Source organism: Aspergillus multicolor (assembly GCF_047715735.1).
Source record: "Aspergillus multicolor strain CBS 133.54 unplaced genomic scaffold BDW74scaffold_1, whole genome shotgun sequence".
NCBI classification, from domain to species: domain Eukaryota; kingdom Fungi; phylum Ascomycota; class Eurotiomycetes; order Eurotiales; family Aspergillaceae; genus Aspergillus; species Aspergillus multicolor.
Genome location: NW_027395952.1, coordinates 622914 through 646662, shown reverse-complemented (window position 1 = coordinate 646662; position 23749 = coordinate 622914). Strand labels below are relative to the sequence as shown.

The window sequence follows — 23749 nt, the reverse complement described above, 5'->3', positions numbered from 1 at the left end:
TACTCTCTTCCATATACTCTCTTCCATATACTCTCTTCCATATACTCTCTTCCATATACTCCCATTTACTTACGTTCATCTACTCATGCTCGTCCACTCCCCTACCCATACCCTCCTAACACCAAGGCACCCGGGCATCAACACAAGCACAAACACCAACCAACATGTCTCTTACATCACTCCCCTGCGAACTCATACTCTCCATCGCAGACTACCTTGCACCACGAGATCTCAATGCCTTTGTCCGCACAAAAAAAGAGTACTACAAATTCCTCAACTCACGTCTCTACCAGCAAAACTTCCCCTCGGGCACTAGCATGGGGTATCCGCACCAACTTTCTACCTAGCCTCCAGAAATGCATTGATCTTGGAGCTGACATCCAATCCGCTTCGTTGAGACTTTCCAGGCGTAGTCCGCTCTCAAGCAGCGAATCCCTCTTGACTCCTCTTCAACTTGCTGTCGAGTCTTGGAGAGATGACACAGCAGTGTTCCTCCTTGAGAGTGGCGCCAATCCGGAATCTATCTACCTTGAGCTTCTGGTAGAGGTCGCGGAGCTCCTGCCGAAAACATTCACGATGTTCTTTGACCGTGGCCTGTTTCCTCGATGCGAGGACAAGGACCGAGGGGCGGTTTGGGCTCTGCAGCAAATGTCCCATTGTGGATCTGTGAACCTTGCAAGGATGCTTCTTGAGCGCACCGACCTTGAGATCGATATCAGCAGTGTTCCAACTTCTCACTACAACGACGCCTCAGCGCTGGGCATCGCTGCGTTCCACGGCCACAGTGAACTTGTGCAGCTTCTCCTTGAGCACGGCGCCACAGTTGACACCAGAGATAACTTCAATGAGATGCCTTTACTGGGCTACCTTGCTGCTGAAACCGAACGCATAAGAGATGTACAAGTTGTCAAGCTTCTTGTTGAGGCTGGAGCGGACGTCAACGCGGCAGACTCCTCTGGACGTACAGCGTTGTGGTATGAGGTTGATACTACGCAGGCTATATGGTTCAATACCCGCCATAGGAATGGGGATGAGACTTGGAGCCGGCCGTGAGGGAGGAGCCCGACATCTTCTCGACTATTTGTGGATAATTGACCATGGTCTGCCAAAGTAATTGTGCCTATCGACAGTACCATTTTTTTTGAAGCCAAGTGCATGAATTCTGAGTTTCGCTGCAAGCCGCCTTGTAGACTAGGTCGTGTCTTTGGCGGCGGATCATGACTGATTGGGGGCCGCGCTTCCCTTTCTTCTAGAAATGGCTGCATTCATACTTTAGCTTCTCAAACAATCACACCCATCAACATGCCCATTTCCACCAGCCCCATTGAGCTCATCCTCTACATCGCCGACCAAATAGGCTCACCCCAGCCCCTCAACTCCTTCGCACGCACAAACAGCACGTTCTACCAGACCCTCAACCCGCTCCTCTACCGACGCAATATCCGCAAGGCGCTAACCTGGGCTATTCGTACCTCTTTCGAGCCCACACTCCAGAAATGTCTCGACTACGGCGCCGACCTCAGTTCACCTGCCAGTACTACCGACGGCATAACGCCTCTTAATAGAGCCATGCTCTGGCGCAACGACGAAGCCGCCATGCTTCTTCTGCGGCGAGGAGCTAACCCAGCATCCATCAGTCGTCATACGATACGAGCCTTCGTAGGTGAGATGCCTAGAACCTTTATGAAATTACTCGATATCGGCATGTACAAGGACGAACACGGAGATGGCTACAACCCGGCGTTGCACCTCGCTGCCACCCATGGGGCAGAGGAGTTGGCGAAGACGCTCCTCCAACGCCCCGACATCGATGTTAATCACGTCCTCGTCTATAGGCCAGACGAAGGATCGCCCCTCTGTGTAGCTGCTTTTCGCGGACATTTCAGGCTCGTACAGATGCTACTTGACCATGGTGCAACGGTCGATTTCAGAGACGGCGACGGCCTGACGCCTCTCATGTTGAATGTGGGCGCCTTACGCTCGTATAGGAGTGAGGCGATCATCAAGGCTCTCGTTGAGGCTGGGGCAGATGTTCATGCTAGGGATGGACGGGGCCGAACGCCACTGATGTATGCGGCTAAGACGACGCGGAGGACCTATGAGTACCTATTAGGTCAGGGTGCGGATCCGGAAACGGTGGATGGTAAAGGGAAGTCTGCGCAGATGAGGGTTCGAAGCTTTGTAGTCGATGAGGATGGGAGTCCGTATGGGAGGGAGAAGGAGCCCTTTGATGATTATGACATGCGGTGACCGATCTACACACTCAAGGACAGGATACTTCTCCATCCTGTCCTTGAGTGTACTCTGTGGACCCTCCCCTTATTTGCTCGGCTCGGCTCACATTGTCCTGGATCCAAAATGTAGGGCATCGGACCAGTCTCCAGTCGTGTCCATGTACCCTCCACCAGACCATGTGGACATGATCTCATTGCTATATTAAGCCTCATTATCCTGCCGCTGTCAGATTCCAGATTCTAATACGTAGACAATCCTCCGATTTGACGCCAACATGCTGATCACTTCCCACGATTCTATGACCTCGCCAGTGACGTCAGAGGCAACACCCCCCAAGCGAAGTATATAACCCACCACGTTGTTATCATACTTCATCCATCAAACAACCATCTACTCCTGACTACTCCATACATTTTTCTCAAACAAACAAACAAGCAAACAAACAAACTACATCCCACCTCCACATCCTACCACCCACAAACCAAGAACCAATAAACACTCAAAATGCCCACCAACAACTGGAACACCAACTCCGGCAGCAACGAATCCGGCGTCACGGGCGCCGCGAAATTCCTCACTTCCACACTCGGCAACACCGTCGGCGGCCTAACCAGTACCGTCGGCGGCGTGACGGGCGCTGCAACGCGCGGCCTCGGCGATACGGTCAACAGTGCTGCCGGCAGCTCAGGACGGCCTGTTGGCGATGCGCTGGGGAATGTGGGCACGGGGCTGGAGGATGGACTGAGGCAGGTTGGGAAGGGGGTTGAGAATGCAGGGCAGTGGAAGAAATAGGGATGATGTCTGTCTGTCTTCTTTCTGAACGGGTTGTTTGGGTACAGTTGCAGTATCTCAATTCGTGTATGTTGTTTAATGATGGGTTTATGATTGGGATACTAGGAATGGAACGATCTATTATTGATTCGGATTCTATATATCCATGTTTCATGGGTTCTAGTCTATTGTGTTTTAATGGTCTTGATAAGTCTGGATGATGTTAGTTGATGGCGGAAGAAGGGTCTATGACATTGGCTGATGTAGACATACCTCCGTAAGCCTTCCCTTAGAACGTCCTCATCATGCGAGTAGACAAGCCTGAACCAGCCCGGTTCCTTGCCATGCTCTTCACCAGGATGCAAGAAGAGCCCATTATCAAGGAGTCTCTGGGCGAGTGCGAATTCGCCTTGTTGGGGCTGTAACGAGTCATCGTTGCTGGCTGGAAGGTACGGCGAGAGGTCGATATAGAGGAAGAAGCCGGCATTCCTATACCAGCAGTCGGATCAATCAGCTTAGTCGTGTCACTTTTTTGCTTGACTGCTGCTTTGCTTACCCTCCTTTAACATAATTGATCCCCTCCTGGTCGAGGACCGAAGTAGCTATCCGGTACGAGTAGACAAGAGATCGTCGAGACTTCTCTATAAATTTGGATACAAGCTCCTCATCCTGGAGGATTGTAGCGCCTATCGTCTCCGCTGCTGAAGATGGGCTGTGGAATCTCCTGGGTTGGGTTAGGTATATCAGCTCCGCCTGATTCTGGTTAGAGTTGATGTCCTTACGACATTGCTGAGCACGCTCGTCGAAGCTCAACGTTCTGGGAGATTATGAAGCCGATGTGAAGGCCACCGGAGGCAAAGTCCTGTGCTAATATATTAGGGCTTCCTACTCAGGTCTTGGACCTTTGCTGGGAGGATCGAGGATAGTCATACTCACCTTGCTGAACCCATACAATACATGCACCAGATTCGGATGTATAATATCCGGCGTAGCAAGGGAAAGAACAGACGTAAACGGAACTGCATCTAGATTCCCCGAATCAAATACACACAGAGCATAGATCTCATCACTGATTAAATGCAGCTGGTGTCGATTGCAGAACCTCATAATCTCAGCCAGTGTTCCCGGCGGATAGCAACGGCCTAACTCCGTCAGCAACTCAACACTCCCAGCATACACAAGGACACGAGAGTAAAGGAACACAAACCAACAGGATTATGCGGATTCACCACAACCACCGCCCTCACCCTAACGCCCCTCTCCCTTGCCCTGATGAGCGACTCCTCATACCGGTGGATACAACCCACCCCAAACGCCTCATGCACATGCGTATCCGCATACACAACTTCCACACCCCCCTGCACCCCATAATCAAGCTCGAAGCGCCCATACACAGGCCTAGAGACGAGCACCGCATCGCCGGGCTCCGCAAGCGCAAAGGAGAGCATGTTCCCTGCCGCCGAGCACCCGTTCGTCTTGACGACCATGTCGGGTGTTATGGGGTGCAATGGGTTGAAGTACTTGTTTATGTGGGATGCTGCGGCGGAGGGCAAAGGGTTGGAGGTTGCCATTGACGGGTAGCAGATTGAGTCGGGGGTGAATTTGACCTGGAGTGGATGTTAGAGGGTATGCATTGCGGAGAGGGGGTGACGGACGTTGCTGTTGATGTACTCGGCTATTTCGGTGCGGACGGGGCCCTGTTTACAATTAGAGAGACTGTTTAAGGAATGGAAGTAGACTGTACATGTTCAGCCATCCCAAAGCAAATGATGCCGTCGGGATTAGTTTCTTTGTCGTAAGTTGGGGCGACGGCGAAGCGCCAGGGTATGTCGAAGGACTCTGCATTCTTTTGGCCGCGGGAGGAGAGCATGGCCTATTAGACTATATATAAAGATATCGGGTTCTGTAGGGAAAGGAAAGGAAAGTGTAGAAGGTTGTTAGGATCCAAGTGCGGGGAGAAGAGGAAGAAGAGGGCATAGGACCCTGCGAGCACGGAGATCACCAGACCCCACCTAGCTTGAGCTATATATGACTCTAATATTGCCTCTTCGTCTTGAAGATGAAGTGATTGTCACCCCAATTTGTTCGATAATGAAGGTAAAAAGGCCATATACTACCTAAGGTATCTCAATGAACCTCCATTAGCATTTACATATACTCCTGGGAGAGCAAGACATCACGCTGATTAACCTTCAGAGCTGGCATGAATTGCGCAGAACGAGGCCGGAAGAGAGGGCCGGGTTATATCTAAGAATAAGCTTAAATTGCTTCGACTGACGGCATTCTCTTGGGTGGCTATATACATGATATACAGAGTATGATACTAGTGAATGTGGTAGTAATTAATCGATGGATAGGATTTAAGAAAGCATAATATAGAAAGGAGGCACAGACTTTAGTAGGGGGATCAAATACTAAAACCGGAGATGGTATCGAAGAAACAAGGTGAGTGACTGACTTGTTTGCTAAGCTTCTGAGAAATGCAAAGAGATAAAACATGCCCAACCGATATCATATAATATAGAAACAGACACAAGGAAAGACGACAATAGCGAGGGAGTTCGAGGAAAAGAAACAAAGAGAGAAGTGGTATCTGGACACCGTAAAGTCGAATTGTACGGACGAAAAGAAAAAGAAACATGCAGGAAAGAAAGAAAACAACAAGCCTCTCATAACCGGCCAACCATCTCACAGATCAATCAGGCTGCCGCCCTGTTGCTGCTGCTGGTGTCCTCCCCAAGGGTTGCTAGGCTGCTGAAGATAGCCGGTCTGCTGCGGCACAAACTGCTGCTGCTGGGCGTAGAACGGGTTGTTGCCGGTGTGCGTGGCCCTTAATCGATCCAAGCCCTGTCCTGCCGAGTTGACAAAGGTGCCGGGTGCTGTGTGTTGCGCGGGAATACGCAGGTCGCCAGTGTTACCAAAGGTGTCCTGGCCCTCTCCAGCGGCGAGGAGAGCGTTCAAGCGAGCAGCGTGGGGGTCCATCTGGGGAGCGGGTTTAGGCGGCGCCAAGGACTGTGCCGGCTGCGTCTGCTGAGGTGCTTGGTAGTTTGCAATCGGGTTGGTCGAGGACGAGAATTGGTTGGAAAACTGGTTAGAAAATTGGTTCGTCGCTCGGTTCTCGGACAGAGTGTTGAGGGATGGAGCACCAGACGTAGAGGGCCTCGGTGCCTGGTGGAAATGCGTGCGGGTAGCGAATGGGTTGTTAGAGCCAGTCGGCATGGGTTTCAGAGCCTCGGGCTGGTTGCTAGCCCATGGGTTGTTGGTGCCTGGTGAAAGCATGCCATCCAGCTGTGGCGGTTGCTGCTGCTGCTGCTGCTGTTGTTGTTGGCCAAACATATCCGTTCCCCAAGGGTTGTTACCACTGAATCCGGTCTGCTGAGGTTGAATGGTAGCCTGAGGCTGCAAGAAGTTGTTCTGAGCGTATGGGTTCTGGCTGTAACCTGTGGGCTGCGCCTGGAAACCATTTGAATATCCGTTCATGCCGGTGGCCTGTCCCTGGAACCCGGTTGGGTTCGCATATTGGTTGTTGAGGTATCCAGTCGTCAGCGGTTGCTGAGCGTTGATCGGGTTGCCGAACCAGTCGACAGCGTTTTGCTGCTGGTATCCCTGGTTGAAGCCGGTGGGCTGCGGCTGGGCCGCTGGCGTACTGTCGTCAAACAAAGACTGGGCGTTGGCCTCCTCCAGCTCCCGCCTGCGCAATTCTTCCTCCTCCTTGCTGAGCTTGATTGCCTTGGCCAAATCCTCATCGTTATCGTCGCCGTTACCTTGAGACTGCGCGCGTCGTCTGCGCTCTTCTTCCGCCTCGTGCTTGCTCGCTTCAATTGCCAGGCGGTACTCTGTATCTTCGTCGTCGCGCCGACGGTCCCGTCGCTCTCTTCGTTGCGGCGGAACACCATTTCCGTGGCTACCATGGTGGTCATCGAGACCGCTGACCCGGGACTTCCACAGCTTGCGGTCGGATCGTTCACTGCGCAGTCGGTCTTCATCCAAGATAAGGGCGGTAAGTTCCTTCGCGGCAACACGGACTGAACAGATAACGCATTAGTCGGCGACTCGCGCTAATAATAAAGTAAACGCCACTCACCATCCTGGCCAACATCTCGGCTGTCTTCGTCGATGTACTGGAACTCGCGCAGAGTCTTGATGATGTACACGTTCTTCCGCGCCCATGTGACGACGAGTTCGGATCCCTCGTGGAGACAGTAGTCAAGCACCTTCAATGACTTCAGCACGTGGCGCCAGTTCTTGCCCTTATCGTTCAGCCGCTTGTCTAACATATCCATGATCTCGTAGAAGTCTGTCGGGCTGTGACGTAGTCAGCACCAGGTATAGCATGTCATTGCGGTTCTACGATGATGCCTACCTGCCAAATGTCATAGAGGCAATTTCGCCCATCTCGGTCCCGGTCGGACCCCAATGGTCATTACTCGTCGCTACAAACGCGAAATGTCAGCGATCAATCCAGCGTCCGACCGGCTGTGGTATCCAATAACCGGATAAACAGGGGACCTACCATTTCGGACTTTCACCTGAACGGCGGAGTAACCCTTGGTAACGTTTTTCACGCTGCGCACGACTTTCGACATTGCGACGGTGCGGTGTGTAGGAGGGGTAGTCTGAGTAGTAGGACGTGGGTTCGCAGAAGACGGGGGGCCAGGAATCCGGAGACGGAGATTGAGGCTCGCCGGTCAGGAACTCGAAATCGTGTGAGTGGTAAAGAGCGTTCGGTGGTAAGTGTCGAAAGAATCCAGAAAGAGAGGCGATTGGAGCAGAGCCAGTCCGTCTCCCGGGGGTGTGGATGGAGGTGGTAAGAGAGAGAGTGGGAGGTGAGTTGGGCGAGGGAGATGACGGTGGTCTCGTCGTCAGTCTAGTTCTGTTAGCCCACGGCGGCAGTGGCAGTGGCAGTGGCGTATGTAAGCCGCGTTCGGAATGGTGCTATCTTTTCTCCTCCAACACGAAGAGGGGTTTCCTGAACGGGCGGAGATGAAGCCGACAGAAATATAGAGCTAATCGCCCAAGACGCAAGGAGTCGGAAAAGACGTTGGAAGGCTGATTATTTTTTTAGAAGGCCAGGGTGTGGGTGTGGCGCAAGGCTGACGACGCTTCTAAGAGAACAAGGTTGCCCAGAAAGTCACCAGCATACAAAGACCACAAGAAGAGGTGGAATTTCGCCGCCGGTGCAGAGAAGATCAAAGATCGATTAAGATGGTCAGCGACAGTTGATGGTCGATGGACAATTGCAGGATTCGCCCGGGAGGGGTTCGAATGTTAATGCCTAACGGCTGCCAACTGCCGAGATTCACCCAGCAGTCCCCAGTATACGACGCCGATGTTACTTTCTACGAATACGCGATAATTAGCTGCTTGGCTGCGGTAAGGATACCCTGCACGGCGCTTATGGCCCATGGTGTTGTCCACGGTGTTCGTCTTGCTGTGGCGGTGCAACTGCACTGCTGTCGGATGACGTCTGATAGAAGCTCTACAGAATGTTCCTGGCCAAGTTGGAGTAACGATAAGCAAGGTCATGTTCTATTAAGCCGTCATTCATATCCAATATATCACGCCCGAACAGTCGGTATATCCAAAGACAAATACTCTAGTTTTTACCCTCCATGCTGAGATACTTTTCCTCGGCTCCCTTGATACAAGCAATGTTCGCACCCAGCTTGTTCAGCGTCTCCACATACTCGTCGTAAGGGTCTGAATCAAACACAATGCCACCGCCTGCTTGCAGGTACGCAACACCATCCTTTACCATCATGGTACGCAGAGCAATGCAGGTGTCCATCGCACCAGGGATCTCCTTGGACCCATCAGCAGAGGCAATGTTGTACCCAAAGTAGCCGACAGCGCCAGCGTAGACACCACGCTTCTCGCCCTCCAATTCCGCAATCAGCTGCATAGCTCGCACTTTCGGTGCTCCAGAGACCGTGCCTGCGGGGAAGATGGAGCGGAAGGCGTCAAAGCGGGTCTTCTCGGGTCGCAAAATACCGGAGACCTGTGAGACCAGGTGCTGGACGTGGGAGAACTTCTCGACGACCATCAAGCGATCAACTTGGGTAGTTAATGGGTCACAAACACGGTTGACATCGTTGCGAGCTAGGTCCACCAGCATGACGTGCTCTGCGCGATCCTTCAAGCTAGTGCGTAGTTCCTCGGCGAGCGCTTCATCCTCTTCGGCGGTCTTTCCACGCTTGACTGTTCCAGCAATGGGGTGGGTAATAATGCGGCCCTTTTCTTCCTTGGCCAGCAGCTCGGGGCTGGCGCCGACTAACTGGAAGTCTTCGCAGTCAATGTAGAAGAGGTAAGGGGAGGGGTTTACGGTGCGGAGATGGCGGAAGAGGTTGAACGGATGAAGAGAGGTTGGGCGGGAAAGACGTTGTGAGGGTACGGTCTGGAAGATGTCACCCTTGGCAATATGTTCCTTCAACCTTACGACGTGACGCTCGTAACCTTCACGCCCGATATTGGAAGTGTACTCCTGGTTCTGGATAATCGGAGCTTGCGGGGGCAGAGGAGTATCTGGACGCTGGAGGGTATCGACAATGCGCTGAATGACCGCTTGCCCATGCTTGTAGTTGGCGTCGAGTTCGGCGTCATCATCGGTGATTGGGATGTAGGTAACGACCTTGACAACCTGGAAGAAATGGTCAAAGGCCACGATGGTGTCGAACAGCATGAAAAGCGACTCCGGAATGCCGAGGACATCCTTGAGCGGACGCGCAGTCTTGGGCTCGAAGTACTTGACGCAGTCGTATCCCACGTAGCCGATCGCACCACCCGTGAGCGGAGGAAGGGTCAATCCGGGTACCGACGCAACGCGAAAGTTTGAGAGTTTCTCCTCGAGGATTGGAAGAGGGTCGCTTTCGGGGCCATGGCCAGGACCTGTCTTAAGAACTGTGTGGGGGTCTATGTCGTGTAAGAACACATTAGCCCGGTCCAGAATCCATCAACGCTGCGCACCGCATCGCGTACCTGCACCAACAAAGCTGTATCTTCCAATCGTTTCCGTCGTCGCAGCACTCTCGTATAAGAATGACAGTTTCGATCTATTGCGAGTGTACCCAGGTCAGCCTCCTCCAGCGGCAACGGCACCGCCATCAAGCGCGACGACTCACTTTTCAGCGAGCTTCAGGTAAGCAAGTGTCGGCGTCAAAAGATCAGCCGGAATGGACGAGGTAAGTGGAAGGAGGTTAGGAGGGAATTGCGAGTTCTTTGACTGGTTGATCGCAGCTTTAGCGGTCTCGGGAGACGGCACAATGGTGATCTGAGTCAGAGGCAGTGTCAGCACATCTTTTGAAGCGACTAATTGCAGAGGGCGAGGTAATATATGAGCAGAGTCCAAGCCAGAGATAGGTACTCACAGGAGGCGCCATCTTGTCTGAATTGCCACTAGTGAGTGCGATAAGTGCGACAAACAACTTTCTGTCGCGTGTGCGGGGATGGAGAAGATGAAATTTGGCGGAGCCCGCGGAGTTTATCAGCAACCTTACTTTGTATGGACTCTGGATTAAAGGCAATTCACGACGCTGACATCCCACCTGCTGGAGTAATAGACCTACGGAGTTTTATATTCTCCGTGGGAACAGAAAGCAAAAACAAATGTGATGAAGATAGTTATATCGTATTATTGTTGAGTCATAAGTGACTATTCTATACTTCCCTCTGTTGACCGCTTGGATAAGGGCACTGATAACAAAACTTGCGATGCTAAGAGAAACAATAATGTCATAGAAAAAACCCCCGCTAGTCTACTGACATACTAATGTCCGAGAAAAGAAACTAGAGACAACGTCTGCCAGAGGAAGGAACTCCCAAAGAAGCCTCGTGACCGTCATCTGGACAGGCTTACCAAAACTAAGTCTCTCGACATCAACACCATGAACCGTTTGTTTATATAAATATATCCAATATCTCATCCTATGTACAAACCCAGCACATAGTTTACCAAGCAAGCGCTAACCAGACGCAGCGCTACCATCTAAGCGCAATGGATTCCATCCCTGCGCAAGAGAACCTCCCAAGCCCAATCACAATTATCAACAAAGCTCTCTTGCCGGTCAACCAAGGAGCTTCAGGCTCAAAAGATATCTCAAGCCCTATCACAGTAGTCCATAGAGCTCTGTCGCCAGACGATGAAGGATTCCCAAACTACGAGGGCACCAGGATTTCGAACCGGCTCATCCGACTTGCGCGCCTTCCAACGCTTCAAGGAAACTCTACAGAGCCTTTCTCTCTCGACGCAAAAAGGATCGAGCAGTGCTTGAACAAGCTAGAGTCTCTCCTTGATCTGCAGTTCAAGGTACCGCAGTCAGACTTCGCGGGGCCGAATCTCACGCAAAAAGACGTCCTACCTCCGCAATCACAAACACGACTTGACCGTGGTCCTGAGTCGGATCCCGGCGCTGGCATCAATACTGGATTTATTCCTATTGCGCGTACTGCGCCGAAGAAGTCCGAATCATTGAGGAGCGCGGCACCTGCTTCAAGCTCCAAAGTCCATCTCCAATCGCGCGCATTAGAAGAGCTTTCGACACCGCCGGCGCGGGCGCTGTTCGAGATACCAAATGTCTACAAGCAGGTGAACATGTTCGGTAACGAAGTGAGAAAGCTGGGCGATGCATTCCTGAAGCGCCGCGAGGAGACACTCTACATCTATTCGCTCTATGACAAAGAGCGGAAACGGATGCGAGGCAGGATTGCTGAATTAGAGGCCGAGATCGAAGAACTGTAAGTGGTCGTTTTACTCCTTGCTGCTGGACCACACTAATAGATTAATTGCCATGCATAGCGAGGCGGATATGCAGCAGGATATGGCCGCCCGAGAGGCGCTTCAAGGAACCGTCCACGGATTTGAGGTTTGGATCGATGGGTGTCGAGAAGACTATCGGATGACACGCAAGAAACCAAGAGAGAACTCCCGACAAAGCGGGGGAGGATGGTGGTCTAAAACAAAAGTTGATAAACCCGACGATTTCGACGCCGATGCTGTATTCGATGGTATCACGGCGTGGTTGCGAGGCTGGGCCGATGTCGAAGAAGAATTCCGTAATCAAGATCAAGCTCGCCGACTGAGACGAAATGGGAAGAACAGGCAAGAAGAAGAAACATCAACTATAGATAGAGGGTCTTCGGCTATCGAGTAATAACTAATCAAAGAAGCCGCTATCCATGGCTTCATATATGTTCCAGATGATGAGGCAGACAACGCCGAACGCGATATTGATCCTCCTGATATCATTCACTGATCGTACCTCCTCCCATAGAGAGCCATAGAACAAAATCAAATCAGAGTCATCCACCCATTTGTCCATATGCTATCCGCAACCCTACCGCGCCTTTCGCCTGTCCAAATAGTCTGCGCCATTTTGTATCGTCTAACCCAAGCATATATCGAGGTATAAATGTAATCATAAGATGTTGAATAAGAATGTATAGGTATGAACCCTCCGGATCATATGGTCCGCATAAGTCTTCGCTAACCAAGTCAAAGCAAACGAGTCTATGCCGAGTTTCGGCAGGATGCTGCTGAGGTTTCGTATCGAAGGTGAGTAGTGTGCTCTCACCTCAGAAGGGGTGCTTTATTGCTCAACGATAAACGCGCTGTCCCTTTTAGCGACTATTGTGCCATTGTGCCGCATAAAGACTGTCCGTCAAGGTCTGCGTTGCTTATGCTGTTGACCTTACTCGACGCACCGTTAGAGCGGTACGGCATGTCATCGTTGCAGATTTATGATCGCCAACTGCAGGCACGATTAGCTGTCTGCAGAGCCAAAAAAAAAAAAAAAAAAAAAAAAAAAAAAAAAAAAAAAAAAAAAAAAAAAAAAAAAAAAAAAAAAAAAAAAAGAAAAAAAAAGATGGCAAGTATACGTACCTTATTGCCAAACCCGAATGCCAACTTCTTCCCGTCGGTATCCCAGGTTAACGAGCGATCTTGCACTTCGTCTATGTCGCCATTGTGCCCGTTCGTAGTAGGAACCTCTCCTTCCTCTGGCTCGGTGTGGTCCGCATTCGGGGACTTCCACGTAGACAAAGCTGTGCCACCACGTTGGGCATTCCATATTGATAAAGAGTTCTTGCTGGCGGCTGCAAGGGCGTATCCATCAGGCGAGAAACAGCTGGCAAGAACAGGCAAGGATTGGCCAAGTGATAAACTATGTATGCAGTCGAACTTCTTGTTTTCCAGATCGATATGCCACAGCTTTACTGTGTCATCTGTAGACGATGAGGCAAGAATGAGTGGTTGGCTGGGTTGTTCGGAGGGGTTAGGTTTGAGTTGTATGGCGGTAATATGGCCCTCATGGGCGTCTTTCAGATGCATGTCATGAGTTGGGATCCAAAATGAGGCGTTAGAGGATGATGCTGCAACAGCCACAGGTGACGAGCCTGCATTTGCACAGCGAATGAATGTCCAAGGATGATCGGAGTCACCGGAAGAGTAGGTTTTAGAAAGATGAATACTTGATTCGATGTCGCATTGGTAGACCGACATCCCGCCGCAAGCAAAAGCCTGCGAGTTTCCAAGCCAAGTAACGTCGAGTATTGAGTCGTCAACTATTTGAGGAGTAGGGAACTCTTCCGGCCGTAGTGAGTCGTCCCAGAGTACGAGTTCTGACAATTTGCTATCCGAGGCGACAATAATCAGTTGCGAACCATTATCCGCCCATTTGAGGGCTGATATCATTCTGGGAACTTCCGGCAATAGATCCACGGCGTTTCCGTCTACGTCGTACATGGTGATAGAGCCGCGCATGTCATTGTAAGTCGCAACAGCCAATTTCTGGCCAAGAGGGTCCCAGGCGACCGCGGAAACCCACACATTGTCGCCCTTGTTCTCGACGAGCTTTTCCTGCACCGGTGAAAAAGTGGAAGACAGTTTGTACAGGCTGCAGAAGGTGTCCCCGGCTGCAACGACTATTGTAGGGTCCTGTGGCCGCCAGATGGTAGTAGTCACGTGCTCGTCACTAGCCACATCGATGATGGCGGTGTCGGGGCTGAGATCAGCGGCCTTGGCGGGGGTGATCTGGACGCCAACGCTCTGCCCGGTGGTCAGGGTAAAAGTCGGCGCCGCGGGTGGTTCTTCCTCCTGCAAAACCGGTCGGATCTCCATGTTCACATCCCCGTCGCCATCCACGTTAGCTGCTTCTTCTACTGATGGCGATTCTGTGGTCTCTGGTTTGCTCTCATTAGCAATGCCGTTTGTGGAATCGACGTCCATAGAGACTTCGTCTCCATTGGTTTCCGCGCGATCGCCTTTGCGGGACGCCTTGACATTCTGCGGAGCGGCGATTTCGGCGGTCGAATGACCGTTGATCACGACCCCATCCCGCGCAACCTTGCCTGTCGGCGAGGCTGGCGGCTGCTCTGCGCTAATACTTGCTTCGCTTGGACCTTGTTGCTTCTCCGGATCAAATGGTTTTGGACCAAAGAAATAATTCGAAGGCTCAAAAGGAACAGAATTGCCCTCCTATTGAAAAATTAGACAGAGCCCAAAGGATAAATAAGAACATAAAAAATAAAAGATATTCACCTTGTCGAGCGACTGTTCAAGTTCGTGGTACTGGAGACCCTTCTGGACGAGGGACACTAGCGCATGGGTGCGAATATAGGGAGCAAAGGGTAAAGTCTGCGGGTCACGATTCCAGGCGCGCTGAAGTGTCACAGCAGCTTCGCCATGACCTGTGAGGAGAGTTAGAGGCACATCGAATGGGATACGAGCGCAGGTCAGTTTGCAAATTGAGGGGTGCAGAAGAAAAAAGAAAGGTTCCACGAACCTGATTCTTGAAGGTACCTGCAACAGTTAGTATGGATCATCGTTAAGCAACCAAAGGGGGGAGGACAATTTCCAAGACAAGGGCGCGTACCTCCATATCAAGTAATTGACGTGGTGCGATGTGAGAGCCGGGAGTGCCATTGCTTGTTACATATGACAGCTAGGAAGGGGAATAGTGGACGAGCATCCCAGAAGGGGGAATTCAGCAGGCAACGCAAGCGCGGGTATGTGACGACGCAGATCTGCGAAGGATTGACCCAAAGGGAGAAGTCTGGGTGGTCGAATTTGGTGGCTTGAACCCAATGACGGTAGAAAGATGGATCGGAAAAGAGCGAGAAGAAGCTAGAGGGATGGACTGCGCTGGGATGGTAATTTGAGATGAAGAAATATTGAGGTGAAGAGAAGCGCGGCAAGTCTGGGGATAGTCGATAGATGGTGCTAGCTCAGGACTAAGCAAAGTGGGGAGGAAATCAGAGACAGCCTACAGGGCCAGGTCCAGTGATCAAAGAAAGGGCCAGGCAACGTTGGACATGTTCTGCACCCTGAAAGGCAAAGAGCTGGACGACAAAGGATCAATGTCGGGACGGGACAGCAACGTGTGTCGGGATCAGACCCGCTGCAGAATACCGGAAAGACACTGGTCGACTGCGTTGAGCTTAAGCAGAAGAGAAGACTGAAGGGAATGATGGAATGACGATGGATGGACAGTTGGGGATGGAATCACGGGATGATTAAAGGCAGACCAGACCAGACCAAAGACAGCCAGGATTCTCGAATGTCCGTCCAGGCGGCTCTGAGCATTTGGACATGAAATGATCTTGAAGCCCGGCTGGCCTAGAAAAGTGGACTTGCCCTCTCCTTGTGGCGTCTGGCCCACGGTTGGCCTGCAGCCAGCGATCGCCCACGAGCCTAGCCGTACTTGGTTAGCCTGACTTGGGTGGTGATGATGTCCGACGGGCTAAAAGCTGGTACGGGGTAGCAGTGGCCAGCCCTTGAACAAGTTGCTCAGTATAAGATTTTTGAATTGGCTCTTATATGGCAGGGCATATAGTCTGTCGAAAATCTAGATTTATATGTGCTTAACATGAATTAAGCAAGGTTGGAGAGGATGAACTCCAGACCTGCCCGCTCGCGTGCCAAGACAGGCGGTTGAATATTCAATGTACTATGACTAAGCAAATTACGCTCACTTCACAACTCGGTATCCCGAACCTGAGTAGGACAATGAACTGGATCGCTTAATTCTAGATTAAATAGGGGGCCGCTTCGAAATGAGAAGCTAGCCATTTGCTTCTGACTCCACGGTCATCTTTTTCCCTTGATCCAAGGCCTCATCACGCGCATTGCGGATCACCTGCGCAGAGCTGTCGACCGCTACCGGTGTCCGTCCGAGCTCACTGCCCAGCCTCCGCCTCCTTTGCCGCATCGACAACTTTCAGATTCGGGCTCCCAACAGCCTGCGGTCTGCGTTCGCGAGCAGCCGCAAAGCTTCCTCCCATCATGGCGCTCAGAGTTAACATCCCCCCAGCGACTCGCGTCTGCCTCATCAGTCTCATCACCCTCTCGTTCCTCTATAACATCGCCCGATGGCGCCAACTCGACACAACCCCCGGCGCTCCAACCATCTCTCCGCCAGTCCCCTACCTAACCCTCGTCCCATCACAGTTCCTCTTCTACCCATGGACGCTTCTTACGGCAACATTTGTCGAGCAGAATATCTTCACGGTTCTGCTAAACCTCGCGACAATTTTCTACGGGGGGAAGTACCTCGAGCGCGCATGGGGGTCGCGCGAGTTCACCAAGTTCATCGTTACCATTGCGCTGGTGCCTAACGTGGTCATTGTGCCATGCTATCTGTTCTGGGCGGCGGTTACTGGCGGTAATGGTTCCGCGGGGGATCCGGCCTCGAGTAGCGGGTACGCCTTGTTCTCGTCCTCGTCCTCTGACGAGGGATGTACAACTGCATGCACATTCCCTGCTGACACGGTTCCGTTCAGTGTGACACAAATCTGCGGCGGCATCTCCATCCAAGCGTCCTTCCTCGTCGCTTTCAAGCAGCTCGTCCCCGAGCACACGGTGACCATCTTCAAGGGCCTCGTCAAGATGCGGGTGAAGCACTTCCCCGCCGTCTTCCTGCTCCTCAACACGCTTAGCGGGATCATCCTTGGGACCCGAGTCGCCGCAACACTCGCCTGGTTCGGCCTGATGACAAGCTGGACGTATCTCCGTTTCTTCAAGCGCCAGCCTGATCTCACCGGGACCTCAACAGACGGCCAGGGCATCAAGGGTGACGCAAGCGAGACATTCGCCTTTAAATGCCTCTTTCCCGACGCAATCCAACCACCCATCGGCATTGTCTCTGACATCATCTACTCCCTCCTCGTCTCCCTGAAAATCTGCACCCCCTTCTCGGCGGAGGAAATTGCTTCGGGGAACCAGCAGGCCCTCGCCCGCGGAGAAGCCGGCCTCCCCAGCCTCCTCAGCAACCGCAACGGCCGAAGCATGGCCAAGCGCGAAGAAGCAGAGCGCCGCCGAGCCGTCGCCCTCAAGGCCCTCGACCAACGACTCCAGGCCGCCGTCGCGGCGCGGGCTCAACCAGGCGCAAGCGCAAGCATACCCAGCCCAGTCCCAACTCAAACGACTCAAACAGCAACGCCGTCCGTACCGGGACAGACGATGCTAGGCGAGACCAGCTATACGCCGGATCACGCATAACTAAAGTCAGGAAGCGCGAGCAGTGTGCATTGATTTCTAGAGTTTGGTTATAGGGCATTGATTGGGATACGAGAACCTGCCGTACCTGGAGGTTGAGTGTCTAGTTTAGCCGGTGTGGTGGTTAGGGCAAGGATCTTCTTTGCTTCGCTTCGACGACTGTGATATATGTGCATCTATTATTACCCTTGCATCTTGTATCTAGCTATATACCGATCTGTTTTTGTTGTGTTCTTCTGTTTGCAATTCAGCTTGCAGTTTTATGCTCTCTACTTGTTCACTATATGGTCTCCCAGGTAACGGGCAGTAGTAAGCTTTGAAGCAAAAGAGTGAGAAAATGCACTAAAATCGTTAAATTACAGGGGATCCAAATTAATAAGATCGTGGATTCTTTGCAATCTGTATAGAAGAACAAGTACTGTAGTATGTCGGGCATAATAGAGGTATTTAGTTGGTTAGGTATTTTCAATGGACAGTATGCCTAGACGCCAAAAGGAACAATGCAATACAAAACAAAGAACCCTCCCATTCGCCAAGCTATGGCCGCATAATGGTATCCCAAGCCCAAGTACAGACACCTAAACCACCCGAGCGGAAAGAGACAACGCCGGAGGCAGAGAGACAGAGGTGAGGTAGAAGTACACAGTATTATCCACCCCGCTCACCAAACTGCTTTGCCCAGTCCTCGTATGCGCGTAGACCCTCTTTACTGACACTAGGTCTTATGGAAAGCAAACTGGCTTCGAAGTCTGCGAAGCAGATTGGTCTAATTTGGTCCATTGGGGTGTGGAGGAGGGCTTCGCCGAGGTTGCGGAGGGGGCCCATGGCGGCATCTTTGGCGAGGGCAGTGATGTCGGAGCCTGAGAAGCCTGCAGAGATAGTTAGTTCTGATTCGTAGTCTATGCTAAAAGAGTGATTTGAATGCATACCTTCCGTAACATGAACAAGAACTTCAATATCCTCGTCGTCAAGGTCATGTACTTGATGCCCCAGTAATCGGCGCAGTTGCTGCCCTCGAACTTCATGCTCCGGTAGAGGGATGTACTGGCGGCGAACAAACCGTCGTCGCGCGGCTTCATCGATATCCCACGGCATATTCGTGGCTGCTAAGACGAGGACTCGACTGGGGTCTCCTGACTTCGGTGCCTCGCGTCCAGCTGCGGCGCGCTGAAGGTCAGACCACTGGATGAGGAATTCGGTCTTTGACCGGCGTGAGGCTTCATTCTCCGTTCCTGACGAACGTGCTGATAGAAGCGAGTCAATCTCGTCAACGAAGATTATTGAGGGGGCCAATGATTTGGCAAGGCCGAACAGAGCTCGCACGAGCTTCTCGCTCTCACCGTGCCATTTCGAAGTGAGCGTCGATGCGGATACAGAGAAGAATGTCGACTTTGACTCCGTCGCAACCGCTCGTGCGAGCATCGTCTTTCCGGTCCCTGGTGGTCCAAAAAGTAGCATGCCTCGGGCTGGTTCGCGCAGCCCGGAGAAGAGGTCTGGTCTGAGGAATGGATATACCACGGCTTCTTTCAATGCCTTCTTCGCACCGTCTAATCCAGCTATATCGTCCCAATGTACTTCGTCTCCACGAACAACGATATCATTCAGGACTTGGCGCGCCGCGATCGGGTCTACACCTCTCGGTAACTTCTTTAAAACATCGTCGATAAACGAGTCTTCATTGACGTCTTCGTCCTCCGCATCGTCTCCTTCTGGAACTTCGATTGACTTACGTCCTTGCGTATCTGGGTCACTGGAAGGTGGTGTAATAGGGCGCTTGATTTCGGGTCTCGGTTTTTGTCGTACTGGGCCTCCTGAAATATCTATATTATCTAGACCACGGACTATATCTTGTTCTCGACCTCGCTCAGGAGCTCGTGGTTTGAGGGCTGATTCTCCCGAGCTCGGGTACGCCCCAGATGACAGAGACTGTGGCGCTTTCAGCGTTATTGGCTTAGGCTTGACAGCTGGCTTCGCAGGAAGATTTGCGAGAGGGTCTCTTGACTCCAGTTTAGTCGGAGATAGTCGATATCGACTGCTGGGTTCGGTTCGGGTTTGCGTAGGTTCACGGTGCCTTAATTTCGGAGACGCCGGGGTTGACGACGGGCTACCCTTGGCAGGAGACCTTCTCCGAAGCTGGCTATCTCCAGAATGAATGCGAGAGAGCGCGGCCCGGGTTGAGTCAGAGTACTTCCGCTCGGACAGCTTAGGCCGGGAGGATGCAATTGCGGCATCACTGCTCGCTTTATCAGCTGCATACATACCCCCCGGTGAGGGCAAGTCATTCCGCATGGTATCAGAATCTCTCCTAGTGTTCAAATCATTCGAGAAACTCTGCCGCGAGGACGCTACCGCGGCATCACTAGCCGTCTTATCAGAGGACGGGGTCCGCTGAATACAGCCCCAAGCCAAACCCGCCGCCTGAGACGCAGCAACCGGACGGAGGTCCCTGCGGCGCGAAGTCTCCTTCTTCTTTTTCTTCAAGGCGGGATCGCGCAGCGTAGACGGCATGGACGGCATTTTCCGGCGATCAGGACTCGGCGTCCGCGAACTCGACTTGATAGAAGTTTGCGATTCCGTCCTTCCAACTGTCGGACGAATCGGAGGCGACGTCTGGTCGGATACAGTAGCAGCGGTGGAAATAGTCCCAGGCAAAGGCCGTTGGGGAATCGCAGGCGGTTTCGACAAATCGGTATACCCCACCGCAGGAACAGTCCCGTCCCCAATCCAGCCCGGGGTAGCGTTGACGTTATTCCTCGGCCGGAACGTAGGCGGAGACCTCAACTTTCTCAACCCCGACGTCGATTCCTTGCCCTTACCGGTATCCTTATCTTTATCCTTTCCCTTCCTGCTTTCCCTCAGCGCGTCGAGGAGGTCAACCCGCTCGCGACATTGAAGCTCCAGCTGGCGAATCGACTCCTGCAGGGCGCGCTCGGTCTCAGTACTCGGGGTATAACTCGCAGGCAGCCGGTAGGCGTTGTGATAGTAAATAGTTTCCAGGGCGGATCGCCAAGATCTCAGGGCTTCGTCTTCATTATTCTAATTCCAAAAAAGCCAATTACGTCAGTAGATGATCGTCAGGAGCCGGGGCTGGGATCACGGACTTGACCCTCGAAGTAGACGGCCGTCGAGCACATCAAATAACAGTCGTCATAGGTCTTTTGCAGCGACGACACTGGCTTAGGACGCATCATTCGCAAGATCGGGGTATGGGAATCACGGGGAGCGGAGTAGTGCAGGGCCAGCCAGCAACACCGCCATGCGTAGGAAGACGGGGGAAGAAGGAGCGAATTGAGGGAGCGAGCAACGAAAGAGGCTGAAGGTACGTTGGAAGACGACTGGGAAGAGAGTGCGAGAGCCGAGTTGGAACTTGGAACTTAATCATGGAATCGATGGAGGATCCAACCCAGAGGTTGGTTTGGTTGGACGACGAAGACGGCGAATCGGCACTTTTTTCCCCTCGTGACGTCGTTACTGGAGCTGGAGCTGATTAAGCAACCATGGATAACTACAAGTGAGACAGTGTCAGGTATTTATATAGAAAACAAGAATGGACAGGAACTCTTTACGGAGTATATTCCTCCTGTATAGTGATTATCTGGATGTATCGTCCAGCCCAGTCCGCCCGCCGGGTGACCGGTCGCCGCCGTCTCATATGTCTATCAGTACATGGTTCACAATCCAAAACAAACAGATGCGCAAATAAATAGGAATAGATGAAATGGAAAGAGAAATGAATTTCCCCGAAGCATTTCCTCCCTGAGTCCCAACGCCAAAAAAAATTGAGATACCGGTAAATCGGGCTGCGGTTGGCTCCGACCCAAGATCAAAGGAAACAGAAGCGAAAATGTCGTGAAGCCCACATGGCAGCCCATCAACGAGCCATAACAGGCCCGGTCAAGCCAGTGCTAGTGGTTCGCAATGTCTCGGCCGGAAATAGAATATCGAGTATACACATGGTGAGAAATGAAGGTCAGCGTCGAAAATATCCTGGTACGCCCCTCGTACTATTCCGAATCTCATGTTTCAAAGTCGTGACATTTCTCTGAAGTAAATTATTGCCTCTCGGCATCTGTTTTTGCTTCGGATTTATGTTGTCGGAATATCAGTTAGTCGAGGAATTCACCATGGATTCAGTCGGTGCTCATGCAAAGCGGGTTCGTTGCGATCGGTTTGAAATTCTAGGCGCGGCCTAGTTGTCAACCTGGCCCTTGAAATAGGCCTTGGCCATTTCGTACGAGGTCCAGCAGATGGCAGTGCTGGGCATCGTGGAGATAATACGGGGACGAGCACCGCGCAGGAAACCCCTCCAACCGAACTGGCGCTTAATGAGGGAGGCCGCACCGAACAGTCCCTTGACCGCGCGGATCTCTTCGTTCTGCGCAAGGCCACGGGTTTGCAGAAGAGTCTTCACCACATCAAGCGGCGTTGTAATACCAGCGGCAATGGCTCCAGCCAGACCACCAGCAATGCAGTGTGTAAAGGGGTCGTAGTCCAGACTAGGGTTCATGATCTTAGAGATGGACTCGTAGGCTACGAACTGAGTGGCGGTGAAAGGTACAGTCATGCAGAGGGTAGTGGGGTAGGAGACGTAGAAGGCGTGGAAACCTTCAGTCCTGTAGACGGACTTCGCGCATTGGAAGATGGTCTTGTGTATGGAGCCATGAACCTGCATTCGTTGTTTGATCACTGTTTACGTCAGGAACGTTCTTTGATCGCACGGTTTGGCAGAAACTCACCATCGAACGGGTTCATGAGGGCATCACTAGCGATGGTCGCTGCCGCACCGCTCATAGCTTGATAATGTCAGTATTGAATTCCAACACGACTTATAAGCTACAATCTTACCGGCCGCCAACGGATGATGTCCATCGTCAACATTTCCACCGGCCATCTCCTTAACAGCCTCATATGTACCAAAGTAGACAGCGTGCGCGGGGCCTAAAAGCAAAGCGCAAGTTAGCCCGGAGGATGCGCCAATGATCCGGCCCTTGGCGTCGTAACTGCTTACCAGCACCGACAATCACACTCGACACGCCCTTCCAGAGCGTTCGCCACCCTTCAATTCGGTAGATTGTGGAAACCGCATGCGTCAACCCTGTGTAGAGCCCTCCGGTGGTGGGATGCAAGACTTGCATACGAGTCTGTAGTCGCGGAACCCCAATGATTAGCCATCCGCACGCCGGACAGGTATCAAAACGCGTAATAAGGCCAATTGACGTACCTTGAGCAAATCGACCGGATACATGACCGCATGCTCCTATGCCAACCGTCAGCAACCTATTTCCCAATCCAAGTATAAATCCAATTGACAAGCGACGTACTGCAATACCGGCGAAAGCACCAGCTAACATATTCCGACCGAGGCCATAGTTTGAGGGGAGGCCTTCGTAGCTATCATGACGACACGGTTAGCATCTGCCTAGCGAGGGCGTCCAGCTTTCCGCGGAGAAAAAAAACAGCGCCGAGTGAATAGGCAAAAATCCGAGCGCAAGCTGCAGCATCCTTCAAGCGAAAAGCTCAGAGGTCTCGGTGAAGCCCCCTCGGAGATAGCACAAATCCAGAGCGAAAAAAAACAAGCTCCGCATGACATACTCATATTCTTCCCCCGGTACTTGTTGAGGAGTCGCCATCGAGCCGAGCTAGCAGAGCTCTAGCAGCCGTGGCCGCAAGAGAGGAGAGACGGAGGAGAGGGGAGGGTTGAGGAGAGGAGAGTTGGGCGAGGCGTCGGAGAGCGAAGACGAGGCCGGCGTGGTGGTGAGCGAGCTTGAGTTTTGAATATGCCGAAGAAAAACGGGACTCCGCCAGGGACCGAACCCGACCAGCAAGGAAAAAGTGTGGAGGCGGGAGCGACGTAGATTGTTCAGTTCGGTGAAAGTAGAGCGAAGATCACAACAACAATGTTGATAAGAAGCGAAGAAGAGCTGGCTTGGTGAGATGTGAGAGGTAAGGAGCAGCAGCGATGATAATCTTTTGAAGGTAGGAGGGAGAAGTTGTTCTTAATGATTCCCAAGAAAGGCAGTCGGTCCTGGTCTCTGGTCGGAGCGCAAACAGAACAGCTCGGGGCTCAAATAAATTATTTCTTCTAGAAGGATTGACTAGTCCCGTGAGCATGGATTACCTGAATAGGCTACTCTGCCTTTAATTAATTTTCTTTCTCCAGGTGATCTTGGAGCTCAGGCTTGCGTTGTTTTCGCTATCAGATCCTTCTTCATATTTATCAGATGGACTACCCCAACTACGCTATACAGCTACAGACCC

The 23749-nt window shown here is 52.1% G+C and overlaps 11 protein-coding genes across 11 annotated transcripts; 5 read left to right on the top strand and 6 right to left on the bottom strand.

The window, feature by feature from the left end:
* Nucleotides 1-164: 164 nt before the first annotated feature.
* BDW74DRAFT_172199 (ankyrin repeat domain-containing protein) lies at nt 165-1053 on the top strand (the record flags this gene model as incomplete). Its single annotated transcript, XM_073727465.1, has 2 exons — nt 165-322; nt 408-1053. 2 exons carry the CDS (start codon nt 165-167, stop codon nt 1051-1053), a joined length of 804 nt encoding a protein of 267 aa, XP_073589453.1.
* A 684-nt stretch (nt 1054-1737) lies between these two features.
* BDW74DRAFT_141735 (ankyrin repeat domain-containing protein) lies at nt 1738-2524 on the top strand. Its single transcript, XM_073722601.1, has one exon. It carries the CDS (start codon nt 1897-1899, stop codon nt 2248-2250), a length of 354 nt encoding a protein of 117 aa, XP_073589452.1. The 5' UTR covers nt 1738-1896; the 3' UTR covers nt 2251-2524.
* A 29-nt stretch (nt 2525-2553) lies between these two features.
* On the bottom strand, nt 2554-4898 carry BDW74DRAFT_141733 (uncharacterized protein). Its single transcript, XM_073722600.1, has 8 exons — nt 4751-4898; nt 4662-4703; nt 4214-4613; nt 3943-4148; nt 3789-3868; nt 3563-3730; nt 3280-3495; nt 2554-3219 (listed from the first exon to the last, which is right to left on the bottom strand). Exons 1-8 carry the CDS (start codon nt 4874-4876, stop codon nt 3192-3194), a joined length of 1266 nt encoding a protein of 421 aa, XP_073589450.1. The 5' UTR covers nt 4877-4898; the 3' UTR covers nt 2554-3191.
* On the top strand, nt 2740-3027 carry BDW74DRAFT_172197 (uncharacterized protein; the record flags this gene model as incomplete). Its single annotated transcript, XM_073727464.1, has 2 exons — nt 2740-2952; nt 3016-3027. 2 exons carry the CDS (start codon nt 2740-2742, stop codon nt 3025-3027), a joined length of 225 nt encoding a protein of 74 aa, XP_073589451.1.
* Nucleotides 4899-5599: 701 nt separating the features above from the next.
* On the bottom strand, nt 5600-7602 carry BDW74DRAFT_1964 (epsin). Its single transcript, XM_073732175.1, has 3 exons — nt 7370-7602; nt 7091-7311; nt 5600-7031 (listed from the first exon to the last, which is right to left on the bottom strand). The coding sequence occupies exons 1-3, from the start codon at nt 7399-7401 to the stop codon at nt 5695-5697; spliced, it is 1590 nt and encodes a 529-aa protein (XP_073589449.1). The 5' UTR covers nt 7402-7602; the 3' UTR covers nt 5600-5694.
* An 895-nt stretch (nt 7603-8497) lies between these two features.
* On the bottom strand, nt 8498-10561 carry trpE (anthranilate synthase TRP2). Its single transcript, XM_073722599.1, has 4 exons — nt 10371-10561; nt 10125-10273; nt 9982-10055; nt 8498-9915 (listed from the first exon to the last, which is right to left on the bottom strand). The coding sequence occupies exons 1-4, from the start codon at nt 10380-10382 to the stop codon at nt 8603-8605; spliced, it is 1548 nt and encodes a 515-aa protein (XP_073589448.1). The 5' UTR covers nt 10383-10561; the 3' UTR covers nt 8498-8602.
* A 435-nt stretch (nt 10562-10996) lies between these two features.
* On the top strand, nt 10997-12152 carry BDW74DRAFT_172193 (uncharacterized protein; the record flags this gene model as incomplete). Its single annotated transcript, XM_073727463.1, has 2 exons — nt 10997-11736; nt 11798-12152. The coding sequence occupies 2 exons, from the start codon at nt 10997-10999 to the stop codon at nt 12150-12152; spliced, it is 1095 nt and encodes a 364-aa protein (XP_073589447.1).
* A 332-nt stretch (nt 12153-12484) lies between these two features.
* On the bottom strand, nt 12485-15153 carry BDW74DRAFT_1929 (SIF2 family protein). The gene is made up of 5 exons (XM_073732159.1): nt 14871-15153; nt 14781-14797; nt 14537-14685; nt 12881-14473; nt 12485-12749 (listed from the first exon to the last, which is right to left on the bottom strand). Exons 1-5 carry the CDS (start codon nt 14918-14920, stop codon nt 12723-12725), a joined length of 1836 nt encoding a protein of 611 aa, XP_073589446.1. The 5' UTR covers nt 14921-15153; the 3' UTR covers nt 12485-12722.
* Nucleotides 15154-16036: 883 nt separating this feature from the next.
* BDW74DRAFT_141724 (rhomboid family protein) lies at nt 16037-17888 on the top strand. Its single transcript, XM_073722598.1, has 2 exons — nt 16037-16695; nt 16777-17888. The coding sequence occupies exons 1-2, from the start codon at nt 16280-16282 to the stop codon at nt 17492-17494; spliced, it is 1134 nt and encodes a 377-aa protein (XP_073589445.1). The 5' UTR covers nt 16037-16279; the 3' UTR covers nt 17495-17888.
* On the bottom strand, nt 17864-21025 carry BDW74DRAFT_141722 (putative AAA family ATPase). Its single transcript, XM_073722597.1, has 3 exons — nt 20593-21025; nt 18421-20527; nt 17864-18360 (listed from the first exon to the last, which is right to left on the bottom strand). The coding sequence occupies exons 1-3, from the start codon at nt 20680-20682 to the stop codon at nt 18140-18142; spliced, it is 2418 nt and encodes an 805-aa protein (XP_073589444.1). The 5' UTR covers nt 20683-21025; the 3' UTR covers nt 17864-18139.
* A 496-nt stretch (nt 21026-21521) lies between these two features.
* Nucleotides 21522-23236, bottom strand: mrsA (putative mitochondrial carrier protein). Its single transcript, XM_073731662.1, has 7 exons — nt 23084-23236; nt 22813-22882; nt 22713-22748; nt 22500-22632; nt 22337-22429; nt 22228-22284; nt 21522-22177 (listed from the first exon to the last, which is right to left on the bottom strand). Exons 1-7 carry the CDS (start codon nt 23119-23121, stop codon nt 21681-21683), a joined length of 924 nt encoding a protein of 307 aa, XP_073589443.1. The 5' UTR covers nt 23122-23236; the 3' UTR covers nt 21522-21680.
* Nucleotides 23237-23749: the final 513 nt, after the last annotated feature.